The 13,767-nt window shown below is 39.7% G+C and overlaps 1 protein-coding gene across 1 annotated transcript in view; it reads right to left on the bottom strand.

Moving 5' to 3' along the window:
• The window catches only part of LOC119796398 (E3 ubiquitin-protein ligase Itchy-like), a 62,801-nt gene that overhangs the window by 42,647 nt on the left and 6,387 nt on the right, over positions 1-13,767 (bottom strand). The window contains exons 2-4 of the mRNA XM_038304909.1: positions 10,256-10,347; positions 8,536-8,677; positions 2,979-3,103 (exon numbers count right to left, since the gene is read on the bottom strand). Coding sequence (XP_038160837.1) covers positions 2,979-3,103; positions 8,536-8,677; positions 10,256-10,325 — 337 coding nt within the window. The 5' untranslated portion in view covers positions 10,326-10,347. The remainder of the gene's footprint in view (positions 1-2,978; positions 3,104-8,535; positions 8,678-10,255; positions 10,348-13,767) is intronic.

Genomic DNA, 13,767 nt, shown 5'->3' on the forward strand with positions numbered 1-13,767 from the left:
TGTATGCTAAAACGAACTGAAACAACATAATTTAGAACAACTTTAACCTAGATTTTCATACTCAAAATAGCCATTGCTTGGGGACTCCCAATGTCTTTATTTGGTGACATTAAATGCTGCTCTGTTTATCTGCACATTACTATAACAAGGACATTTGATTTGAATTGGCATCAATATTAATACAACCAAAATGCATGCACACAAAAAATGTCTGCAATTTATTCCTGCATAAAATGATAGTTAGTTTGTTTGTATGAGTTTGAAAGGGATTGTCAAATGTAGTTTTTACAGAGACTTAGCTTTTGTTAAGGAAAAAAACAGACCTATATGCTACTTATACACTTGGAATTCCTGTTATGCTGTGCATCTATCCTGATATTGTATTAATTTCTGTTCCAGATTGAAGATACACCACCACCAACAACCACCCAGTAACAATGACAGGCCAGCTATACAAGCTTCCTTAATTGCCCACACCAAATACAAAGCTGACTCTCAGGACTAGCAAGCTATGCCTTTTTCACCTTAAATAATGTACCTTTATATACCATCTGAACTAGCTGGCAGGAAAGCACTTTTGTTGAATCCGTTTTTTTTTTCACAACACTGACCTCAAATCTATTTATTTTGTTATTCTATGTGAACTAGCTTTAAACAGCCAGCACTTGTGTAAAGTTTATAAGACACTTTATTTTATTTATTTGTTTCCCTTGTCAGGTGTATTTTTTGTTTTAATGCAAGCATTTGTGTTTGTGTCTTTGAACCTTAACAATGTTCAAAATAAATATGCAAATATTGTCAGAACATCTTCCATGTCTGCATGTGTTCTTTAAAATTGTGTTTTTTTAATCAAAAAGATGAGAGAAAATGTTGAAATGTGAAATAATTTTAGGAAATGTTAAATATTATCTGCTGACAAAAAAGCAAAAGGTTAAAATTATGTCCTGACTAAAACTAGACTAAAATATTGACAGTTTTTGTTGACTAAAGCTAAACGAATAAAATTATGTTTTCTTGGACTAAAATAACGACTAAAATGCTCGACTTATAGTCGACTAAAACTAGACTAAATAAAAATGGGATGATGTCGACTAAATGTGATAAAAACTAACAAGCGATGCTGAAACTGGACTAAAACTGAAACTAAATTTAAAAATGGCTGCTAAAATTAACACTAGTGGCAGATAGCTTGTATGACGCAGATATGTTTGATTTATTCCCAATTTTGAGGCGTGGTCTGACCTATATTAGTCCACGTCACAACGCAAGAGGGACAATCCCGAACTAGCTGTGGGTATAGATACGGCCGAGGCGGTGAGGAATTGGAAATACGCAAGGGACAAGTTTGTGCGACAACAGAGGGGCAGAAAACAGCAGAGATCCAGGTGGAAAAAGGGTCCCAGCGTTCTCGCACACCTCGCTCTTCTAGCTGGTCCATCTTCACGGGTCATTTTCCACAATGGCAGTCATACAAACAAAACAAGCCAGTAAGGTTTCAAACAGGAAATGTGTATAGTGTAGAGCGGATGTAGATTTGACCAATCAGAGGCCTCCTGTCTGCGGCACTGTTTGTGGTCACCTACAATTTCTGAGAAGTGCACCAAAGTGTCTGCGGAAGGGGTGGGGGCGTATCTGCATTAACCGCAACACACAGACAGACGACCTGGTTTCTGAGTATAAACCAGCCTTTATTCCTCGACACGGCCGACCCAGGTTAATAAATCCAACATGTGGTCCTTTGCCATATGTCTCTCCTCCTTTCATACCCCCTTTCCTGTCAGCCTACTTAAAAAAAAATGAGGCACTAGTGCTGTAAAAGCTCAAAAAAAAAAACAACATTTTCAATAAAACCTCAAATTAGAAAAAAATGCATATTTAACTCATTTTTACTAACATTAGATAAAAGATGATACATTTCTGCCTCCACCCCTTTAGGTGGCGGTGATCCACTTGAAGGAGATATGCCACCACAAAGAAGGGAGGAGAGAGTCGCAGTACAGTCCTCCAAAAATCGGCTCTGGACAAGCAATCTTTCAAGGTCATGAAAAAACATTTACATGCTTGTGCTTAGTGCAAAGGGAAATCGCTGAAAATGATCGCAATTTATATTTTTGGCAAAATCCTTCTGCCCTATGTAGAACAAAAATTTTCTAAGTCTTTCCATGTCTAAAATGTTTTCCTAGCATGACCCAATACCTTAGTTACCTCCTTAGGATGTCATTCAGTTCTGTGGAGGTCTGGTAATCAGCATTTAATTGGTTCTAGGGGTACTGAACCAGAGAAACATCTATATAATCTAGGACAGTGGCTCTTGAGGACTGAAGGTATCTGGTCCTTTCCTAACACACAACTGCAGAATGTGGCTAAATAAAGATTAGACTTCTGCAACCGAACACATCAAATGTCGCTTGGGTCTGGTCGCAAACCAATTTTGCTGGTATGCTTCTGCACCGTCGGTCTGGAATTTCTAGCAGTTTCCTGCCAAAGCGCAAGGAGGAGCCTATTAGAGAACTCGCGAGAACTTCGACAGCTTGTACTTCTGAACCTCCTCAATTAACCTTTCCTCGTAGTTGTCCATTGTAGTTGTTCCTTGGTTTTTAAAAATGGCACGCCACGGCACCGAATCGAGTACGACAGCCACACAGAGAGCCAGAAAGGCATACCAAGGACCAATCACAGCTGCTTTTTTTCTGTGCACTTCCGCTGCATGGGTTTGTAACTGTCCAACACGCAGTCAGGATTTTTTTGAGTTGCATGACGACGGTTGCAGAACATCTGCGCGGGGCGTGGTTGCGCACAGAAACAGATTTGACGGTTCCAGAGGCCATGCGTCAGATGCATAAATTGGCCTCAAGTCTTCCTACAGAGAAAATAACTCCATCTCAAATCTTTGTGTGAAACAGTTTGCATTTATTTTGTAAAATGCAAAAGTTTGTTTTATCTAGTTTGTTTCAACTGTCTGCATTTCAACTACTTACTTTTCATGTCGTTGGCCTTTAGTGTTTCACTGAGGTCCAGCTTGGCCTGGCCTAAAAACAAGTCTGACTTCAAGGTCTGGTGGCTCCAAACACGAAACACTAGCTTGCTGAAGGGAGTGGCAACCCTGTTGAGACAAAGCATTTTAATATATGTATTTATTATTAGTAGGGCTACTCCTTTAATTAATTAATCTAATCAGTTACAGAATTTATAACGATTTAATTTAATTAATCACATTTTGATCTTTTTTTAATGTATTATTTTTATTGACATTCAAAATCAGACAACCAAAACTTAATGTACATTTGAATCAATTTCTGTTGACTGTTCTAAATGTCAAATTAATATTTTGTATTACATAAAAACAGAGAAAGATGAAAAAATAAAATAAAATCAATAAAAAATATGTACAAAATAGAGCAATCATTTTGTGTAAAACAGTTAATTAACTCAGATATATATGGTGTAACGTATTTGACCCAATTTTCTCAATGCAAAGCAAATGCCTCCGCTGTGCGATTTAAAAAAATGCTGTAATCTCCACTTTTATACATGTCCATTGTAATGTCCGTCCACGTGCTTAAGGTTGGGCTCTCTTGTGATAACCATTTCCTGGTAATTCTCTTTTTGCAGGCAATCAGTTGTTTGGTTTCTCCAATATAAAAATCAGAGCATATTGGAGAAACCAAACAGATGGCCCAACACAGAAGAGCTACCACCTCCGGACAAGACTCGGCTGTACATCTACACCTTATGGACAAAGGACATTCTTTTGAGGACCAGAATGTTTACATTTTGGACAAAGAAGACAGGTGGTTTTCAGGCAATGTGAAGGAGGCCATTTATGTTAAGAAAGAAAAGCCAAACTTAAAGGAGAATTCCGGTTTTTAACACTTTTAGCCCATTTTCTGTAGTGTCCAGGATGAAATCGAATGATCGACACCAAAATTTTGACAATTCGTCCGGTCTCTGCTTTTTGGCTCATGCAGAATCCCCCCCTCGCTGCTTCAGAATGGCTTCCATTGTGCATGTCCGATAATGTCCTTAAAACAACCTTAAACGTTCTTTTTTTAAAATATGCTACTCACCGGGTCGTCAGCGCTGTTCAATGACGTTCCAAAAAAAGTTTCGTGGAGAAAAACCGTTCCTGTCTTGTTTTATTTAGCATTTTGTAAATCCCAGAACTATTTTTTCCGATACATCACAACCGCTTATAAACTTCCGCTTCCCGTTCGAATCTGAAGCGTTGCACACTCCAGACCACTAGTTGGCGACGGTATCCTCTACCGTCAAACTCAAAGTCCAATATGTCCTCCTCAAGAATCCACCTTTCGTATTCCATTTTCAGAGTTTTTTAAAGTGTTTAACAGAGACGTTAGCACCTCGACGTCGGAGTACACAGAGTGAAGCATAAACACTTGGGCCTTGCGAAAAGACTACAACTAAGTGTAAACAGGCCCCATTTCCGTTTCCGGTGGCGGAGGGATATTGACTATTGCAACAGAACTCAATGGGATTTACAAAATGCTAAATAAAACACTACAGGAACGTTTTTTCTTTACGAAACTTTTTTTGGAACGTCATTGAACAGCGCTGACGACCCGGTGAGTAGCATATTTTAAAAAAAGAACGTTTAAGGTTGTTTTAAGGACATTATCGGACATGCACAATGGAAGCCATTCTGAAGCAGCCAGGGGGGGATTCTGCATGAGCCAAAAAGCAGAGACAGGACCAATTGTCAAAATTTTGGTGTCGATCATTCGATTTCATCCTGGACACTACAGAAAATGGGCTAAAAGTGTTAAAAACCGGAATTCTCCTTTAAATAGAGGGGGTGGACTCAGATTTCAGCTTTCAAAAATAGCTATCATCGCAACCCCCCCTGCCCATACGGGGGGACCAAAACATCTTGCCTGTTCAGCCAGGCCAACAATCCCCCCAAACAAACCCCCTTACAGAGGCATAGACCAGTATTGGGTATTGCAGGCTAGGGCTGGGCGATAATTCAATAACGATATATATCGATCGATACACGTGTGGCGCAATAGAAAAAAAAGAGAGTCGATAAAAGTTCGATAAAAAAGAAACGCAGTTTTCCTTCCTTCTCATTGTAGCCTAGCATGTAGGTTTATGCTAGTCACTACTTCCTCCCAAACAATCACAATAGCGGACCCAGGCACGCCGTCACAAAGCGCCGCCCTCTCAAACCACAACACAGAGCACATGAAGATGTTGCAGCAAGGAGAGTCGGAGGAAACTGTTCCAAAGAAGGGTTTTTGTAGTTCGCCAGTCTGGTAGTATTTCGGTCATGGCAAGTCGGACCAAAAACAAACCACAGTCATCTGTTAAATGTGTAGGGAACCAGTGAAAACGAAGGCTGATAACACAACCAACTTCTTTTTTTTTTATCATCTCAGCCGCTCACACCCGCTGGAGTACGAGCTGTGTAATCCCCGGCGCGGCTCTCCTCCGAGGAATCTTCGGGAAAATATATATATATTTTCAGTTCTGGGCAGTTTCCCACGTAGTTCTAACAATTGAGATAAAAATGCTGAGGGGCCAGCAACTTCAAAGTAATAACTCAGGTTAAAGCAGGAAACGGGGGCGGCGGCGGTGGGGGGGCATTTATTTATTTGTTATATTTATTTCGGTCACTTTTCTGGTCACTTTAGTTTATTCTTTGTCAGTATTTAATAACATAACTCAGGTCTCTTAAGTTATTTTTCTTTAAAACAATTCTGTTATGGTTAAAAAAGTTGGTTAAATAAAGATTTAATTCGAAGTCTGTGTTTGTGTTTTTTATTAAAATTAAACCATTTAGCAATATTATAAAAAGTCCAGGCAGAGCTGCACATAAAATATGGTTTCAAATCTTTTCAATAATTATCAATATCGATCAATATACATTTTTTTTTATCGATAAGCTTTTTTTCTATATCGCCCAGCCCTATTGCAGGCTAACAAAGAACCCAACTCCCCATTCCTGAGGGGCGGACCCGTCTTTCAGGTTCAATTTGCATGTTTTTCTAAGCCACAACAAGGCTTTGTTTCAGACCACTCTACAGAGCCTCAAACTCAATGCTAATTCTGACATTTTGAATTGAAAAAGCTTCCAGGATGGGAAGTGAAACGTCCTCAAACTTGGAGACAAAGTCCAGTGGATTGTTTTTTTACTTTTTTGGAATGACTATGACCTGGAGGACTGAGAATCTTCACCAGAATAGGACTGAAGTTGGCGTTAAGGATCCACACTCAATTTTATTTTTGCCTTCTTTTGGTATGGCTGAAATTATTGCTTCTTTGCAGCTTGGTGGGGAACAATGGTCCTGAAGGGCCGCAGTCCTTTTAGTTTTCTATGCAACACGGGTCCCAGACAGGCTATGAAGTTCTGTACATTGAGTCATTAATTAGAATTAGGTGTGTTGGGGCAGAGAAATTAGGTAACCTTGCAGGATTAGGTGCAATGTGCTAAATGTACCCAAATAAAGAATATGAATTCTAGGATATAATTGAAGTGTATAGCTAACCAGTCTTTGGTGGCTTTGCTCGTTCATTTACCAAACTAGGCAGGCTTTGCTTGGTGAAGTGTTCTCGTGGCAGAACTAGCAGCTGTAGCCACGTACTTCTTGTTTTTAAAAGTTCAGCTGGAGCAGGTTGGGTTTGGAGATAATTTTGCAATAATTAAAAATCACTTTGCTGACAGATCAGTCTCCATTTCTTTGAAAACAAAATTTCACATTCATTTCTACTTCTGATTTTGGCATTACGGCCAAACCACTACCCGGGTCACACAATGGCCCAAATTTAAAATGCTCATGCAAGGAGTTGGCACTCTAAAATAATCACAATTGTTTTATTTATTTATGACGTATTCAAACTGCAATCCCTAATTATTATTCACCATTTTCTAATTGGGGGGTATGTAAACTGTAGCTATGTACACTCACAGTCAAGAATAGTTTTTTCCTATTTTGCTCCTCTGACTAATAGAGGCTATTCAAGGACAGAGAGTGTCTATAACCAACACTCTGGCAGCTGTTTCACTAGCACCATGAAAAGACACTGAATATATGGCTCCAATTACCTCCCTTAGTAAACACATGACATAGACCTCTTGAAATTATAGAGGAACTATCAAAAGGTTTAGTGGATAAAATAAATGTAGGATCATGTTGGTAGCAAGTAAAAAAGCCATTAAAAGGGAATATGTGTTTGAAGTAACGCACAATATTTGGTTGTTTTTTCCCCATCAGATTAAAATCTGGCAAATAATACAATCTTTGGAAAACCTGGGTGAGTTTTTATCTCCACTGAGCACAGAGTTTGTTGAGTAATAGTGTCTGGAAGAACCTCTCTATACTACAAAATGTAAAAAGTCCGTCTACAGATTCCTTCTGTTGATAAAAAAAAAAAAAAGCAAAGATATTGTGGGAAAATAATGCAAAAGAAATTCTCTTCTGTTAATCTGGTTTTGTGCATTATAAAAACCAAGAAGGCTGCTTTTAGGTTATTCTATGTATTTAGTACTTTTGATCATGTGGTGAATTCATTAAACAATGGTGATAGGGCACAATACGAAAGGAAAGGCAGGAAGAAGAGAAGGACAAGGAGCAAAAGTGGAATGGGAAGATAAAAGGGAGAAATGTAAAGGACAAGAAAGATCAAAGTTAAAATAAGTCTAGCTGGAGGAAGAACTGTCACATGGAAGGAAGAGAGCCCAAAGCCCAGAAAGAAAGGACAGAAATAAACAATATCCCTCAGGTGCTGGCAAATTTCAGGCAAGATTTTAAATTTAGGATATTAAGGACTTTATCAGGAACATGACTATGTGAATAAAAGTTAATTTTCTTACTAAGTAAGCAAAGCTAGATGTAGTGACTCATTTGTAAAACTGGATGTTGCTGCAGAAAAAGTCTTGAGAAACTCTGTAAAACCCCTGGTGCAACAAAATTCATTTCTAAATTTCCAACTATACACAAACTGTCTGATCAGTCTTCTTGGGAAATGGCCTTTAGATGCTGCAACGGCAGCATTTCAACTATCCTTAAGAAAAAACCTCAAGCCTCTTTTTAAAACATGATCTCATTCAAATTATGGGTAATTTAAAAACTTGCACTTATTGTGAGCACTTTATTATTATTTTGTGCATGGATAATTGATCAACAACAGATTAGCCTTGTGCTGCAATGTTTTCTATAACAAAGCTAACATTCCTGATCCAACTGTGGAGCAAATAAACAAAAGGTAGAATATGATTGGTGTTTACAAACCTCACCTTAAGATTTTCATTAAACTCTGAGTTTAGAGTTCTCTTCTAAAATTAACCAAGAGAAAGTTTGTGCTGAAATCAAATCTAGATTTTGATCCAAGTTTTCAGTATAGATAGACTTGTTTTAAGTGCCCTAAACCAGATTGATAATATTTCAGTTTAGATGTGAGTAAAAGTTGAGGCTTTCTGCACAGCTGAGTGAGTCCTGTGTATATGGCTCTTTTAGGTAAAGTTCTGGTAACAGCGGTCATCGACGGCCACATAAGGCTTCAGTTATTCTGACTTACACAGTGAATGGCTGCTTCCATTTGGGGGTGTGAGTGTTGTTGCATTTTTCTGTTTTCTTGGACTGGCCGTCGACTGTCACTTCCACATAAGGACTGGGGCCAAACCAGTTCTTCTTGTTTTCTCTCAGTTTCGCTGATAGCACTGAAACAGACAGAAGTGGCTTTTTAATAGCGAGTCACAGGCAGGATACAGGAATTAAAACAGGATAAAGATTCAGCGTAAAGGAGAACGCTGTAGAAAATGGCACAATGTGAGAGTGAGGGACAAAGTTTTGATGTAGAAACAAAATGAAATCTGAACTCAGGAAGATGTTTTTGTCAAAAGGAGGTTCAGGGTCTATGTAACTTAAATGGATCCGTTCTCATATCTATTGATGTTCACTATTATTCTCTGGGTAAAATTCCCTAATTAAGCTTTCTTTTTTAACATTTCACATCAAATAAGTATGAAAAGTACAGATAATTTATTGTGATCAGAACATCCCTAACAATAGACATTCACATTAGAGCGAGATCTAAGCAGTCACACTTTCTAACATGCACACATTTGTTTCCCAAAACAAAGACTGGTAGGTCATCTGAGGTTTCTGAGGGGAATTAGCTGGAATCAATCTGTCATCATGAACTTTGTGGACTTGTGTGAGAAGAACCACGTGTGTCGTAACACCAGGAAGACCAAAGAGATGGTGATCACTTCAGGAGAAGACTCCCCACCTCACTCCTCTGTTTACATCCAAGGGCAGGATAAAAACTGTGGAGAGTTCCAAATATCTGGGTGTTCATATCAATAACAAACTGGAATGGACTAATAACACTGACGCCCTGTATAAGAAGGGCCAGAGCTGCCTCCACCTCCTGAGGAGGCTGAGGTCCTTTGGAGTGAGCAGGCCCTTGATTAAATCCTTCTATGTCTCTGTGGTGGCATCAGCTCTACTCTGCACTGTTGTCTGCTGGGCCCCTGGCAGCGCAGAGCGGGACAGAAAAAGACTGAACAAACTAGAGAGAAAGGCTGCTTCTGTCCTAAGCTGTGCTCTGGACTCTGTGGAGGAAGTGGCTGAGAGGAGGATGCTGTCCAAGCTTACATCCATCATGCACAACACCTTCCACCCTCTGCACCAGACTGTAGAGGAGCTGAGCAGCTCCTTTAAGACTCTCTCTTTTTTTTAAGACCATCTCTCCAGGGTAAAGCGATAAAGCTGGCAACAGAACCCACATGTTTCAGGCTGTGCCTATGTTCTCTGAGGGTGAACGATCCCTAGACACATGAGACAGGCCTTGTCCTTCTTGGGAATCAGGAAGCCACAACCCTGAGGACAGGGGTAAATAGTAGACGTCTGGTTCCCTTCTGTTTGCTTTGTGCTCACGCCGAACCACAAAGCGAGATAGGTATACTTGAACTTAGCACGCTGATGGCCTGCAGGCAGCAGGGGCTAACAAAATCTTAAAACTACTTTCAAGTAGCCTCACAAAAACAGAGCAAGCCAACAGAAGCTAGCTAGCCTGAATCCAAGAGGTGTTCTTAGTGAGTTGAAGAGCGTAAGAACTGAGTAATGCCAGTAATGACGGACACATATATGGTGCAGGCGGGGCCCGTCTCTTGTCGTCATCATGTCATTTGCCTCAAAGGCGTGATTAGAAGTGGGTTCAGCCAGGATACACAGGGGCGTGATATACCAGATTCATGTGCTGTACTAAGTGAATCAACTGAAAGGGAACTTACCAGTGACCTGAAGCTGTGCCTTTATGGGGTACCCATTGGAGGTGCTGGACTTGCTGACTCCACTGGCCATGACATAGGGCTGGGGAGAGAGCCTGACAAACACACAGAATACCAATTAACCAAAGCCTCACTCAAAATTATTGTTCCGATTTATTTCAATTTTCGTCTTAAATGGCTAAATGACCTTTGTTCAATGAACGTGTTTAAAATGCTCCTTTTTAGATCTACACAGGTGAGGGACAACAAGAACCAGTCTAAATAGGTCAAACCCAGATCTGCACAGCCCTGGTAAACTTTCTGTGGCACAAAGTCAGATACAGGTAGTATAAACAAACATAAATCCATCTGCATTTCCTCCCTACCCATGCAGGTACTGTATTTATGTGGAGTAGAAACATTAAAACCTAAAACATAAAGGGGGAGTGTTGGCCTGGTGGTTAGAGCAGTGTGTTTGTGCACGCCCGATACCAGTATTGGGCGGGCCCCGATACTGCCCTAAAATGGTGGTATCGGTATCGGCGAGTACCAACAAATAGGGCACCGATACCATTTTGAGCCAAAAGTTTGTTTAACTATTGTCACCCATTCCTGGTAGGCAATAAAAAGTTCTACTGGATTCACTTTGTATTAGATTTTTTCCTGCTTCACAAAGGTAGGCAGCAGCTTGACAAAGCCATGATGGCAATTATTTTACTTTATTATGGTATCGGTATCGGCCGATACTGCACAGCCAGGTATCGGGTATCGGTATCGGGGCCAAAAAATGGCATCGGCGCAACACTAGTTGCAAGTACCCGGCTCAATCCCTACAACCTCCAGTCTGGGTTCCTGAGCAAAACCCTTAACCCCACACTGCTCTCTGGGGGCTACACAATGGCAGCCCACTGCTCCCTCAAGGGGATGGGCCAAATGCAGAGAGTGATCCCCAGAGAGTGAATTTCCCCATTGTGGGAAATTAGAGGGATTTACATTTACATAAAGGCATATACTTCACCTAAATGACTATAAGTGCACCCCATCAGGCAATGCATATGCTTCACCACCATGGGAGATAACAGGTCAACAGCAAAGGACAAACTTCATGTTTCTGATGCTTTTAGAGATTACAAATTCTGTGTTTTGAGGAAACTTAATCCATACTCTGAAGTACGGGTGACACAAAAAGACAATATTATCATTACTAAATATATTGTCTATATTAGGTAGAGGTACATTTTTCCAGTGTGAGATCAATAAAGCTCAATTAATTATACGCCTTACAGGCAGCGATAAGGTACATCCTGCTGATTGTAGTTTTCAGTTATCGTCCTTTCAGTCCGACATGTTGAGTCACATTGTAAATCATTGTATGTCAGAAACCTTTAACTTTTTTTTTATGAACTGAGAAAAGTTGAGGCAGATGTGACCTTAGTTTAATGTACTTCAAAACTGTAAAAATGTTAACATGTTTTAGTCTGCAACCCGTTAAGCAACACTGGCCACATCTGGTCCCCGACCAATTATTAAGTCCATCTCTATCAAATATAAATAATGTATTGGTATTAGCATGGCCAGATGTCTGGCTTTAGGGCGGACAGTCCAGATTTTTTATTGCACTGTCCGGCATCCGGCGCTGCATCCAGCCGGATGTGTATTTGTCCTCCTTTATGAGGCACTAGGCGTGTAGAGCAGTTTTTATTTATTTATTTTTTACTGGGCTGCAGCACAATATCCAATCATCAAAAATGCATCACTGTCTGATCTATCACATGATTGGCTATGAGTGGCGCCATGCCAGATAAAGATCTGCTTGTTATTGGTTACAAAAGTAAACAAGGATCAGAATTACTGACCCTAAGCATTAAAGTTAGCGTCCTGTCAAAACCAGGACGTCGTTTAACCCAGAATGGACAAAAGAGCGTGAATTTATGACCAAAGGTAGTGGAGATTCATTCCATGGTTTCTGCCATTTTGTCGATGCGATGTGAGCGTAAGCAGTTGAGGAAAAGCTGCAATTGAACGGCGTGCGAGTACGGATTAACATAAAAGTAATAAACGTGCAGCAGCGAACTCTTCAATGTTGGCTTTTACATTAAGTTTTTTCGCCCCTGGATGCTAAAATAACTTGTGCAGAGCTGCAAGGTGGACTATACTATAAAACATCACTAGTCCTACGGAAGTGTAGACTGTGACGTGAAAGATTTCAGTGATTGGCCTATAGCTAAAGGGATGACCATAAAGACAGGTCTGCTGCACACACACACACACTTCCCAAAAGACTCTCTTAGAGGCTCTTAAAAATAAAGCTATACTTTTAGAGCAGTTGAATGTGTTTTCTACAATCTCTTTTGTTGTTTAAAAAAAATATTAGGCTATTTTATTATGAATGTTTCTTGTTAAAAATATTTTTTTAACATTTAAGTCCACACATCTTATGCTTTGCTTTTTAAAGATTCATCTCGGTGGTCACTTTTTAAACATCACAATGTATTAAATAAATACAAATGCTGGGAACCAATTCTTTTTTACATCTCTTTAATATTTATTTCTATTCAGCTACACAAGCATCCTCTTTCAACTACTAAGAATTGTACTATAAATGTGACTTTACCTGATTCTTATGTACACCTTAGTAATTTATTGATATGCCATACAACGTCCTCCTTTTTGGTATCCGTGTGCTCTGCAGCTCTTAAAATGTTGAGGAGCACATGGGAGGTTTTGTAAAGCGGACCAAGGCAGGTATAGAGCTTAAATATAGATTTTCTGATTGATATAATGTCAGCTTATAACTGGCAGTGAGTAAACAGCAACTCTTTCTTAAATTGTCTTAACTGTGACCCATAACATAAAAGCTGCAGCTTTAGCCAGGTATGGTAATAGGGAATCAGGGCAGGCATGCACAGGAACCAGATCCTAAACCTGTCCTTGAATCTGGTTGATTACCTCCGAGTCTCTGAATAATTCATGCTCTCACTCCATCTCGTCAGAGTTGGAGAAAGTGGGGAACTTTCACTCCGACTACGGCTTTGATCTCAGTCAATAATTCATTGCAACAGCTGACTTTGAGGCTCTATAACAAGGTAAACTTTGCTCTGATCGTGGCGTTTGCTGAATATTAAACTCCAAAATGCCCTCTTCTAACTGCACCCCCCTCCCCTTCTTAAGATTGATAATCTACTATAGAGGCACTTTTAACCCCTTAAGCCCAGAGTTTTAGAAGCACTTTCCGCCTGAAATTACATACTTGATTAAATCAAGAGAAGCGCCTAAGTTATAAGGTGGACGTGTAGAAAAAAAAAAATCATATGATAAAAAGTCATTAAAGATTATTTTCAAGTGGAACCACTATTGTAGGGTGTCATCATTTCTGATTTATAGATCAGATCAAACAGATTTAAAAAAAATCATAATTTGTAAGCCTTGACAATTGTTTTCAAACATTAACACTGAAAAACAGCATGAAAACCTCTTAGAATTTATTGAACCACATCTTGACATGACAGCAGCAAATTTGGACTGAACCGGTTGAA

This window comes from Cyprinodon tularosa, unplaced genomic scaffold (assembly GCF_016077235.1).
Source record: "Cyprinodon tularosa strain WSP-4 unplaced genomic scaffold, ASM1607723v1 ctg547, whole genome shotgun sequence".
NCBI lineage: Eukaryota > Metazoa > Chordata > Actinopteri > Cyprinodontiformes > Cyprinodontidae > Cyprinodon > Cyprinodon tularosa.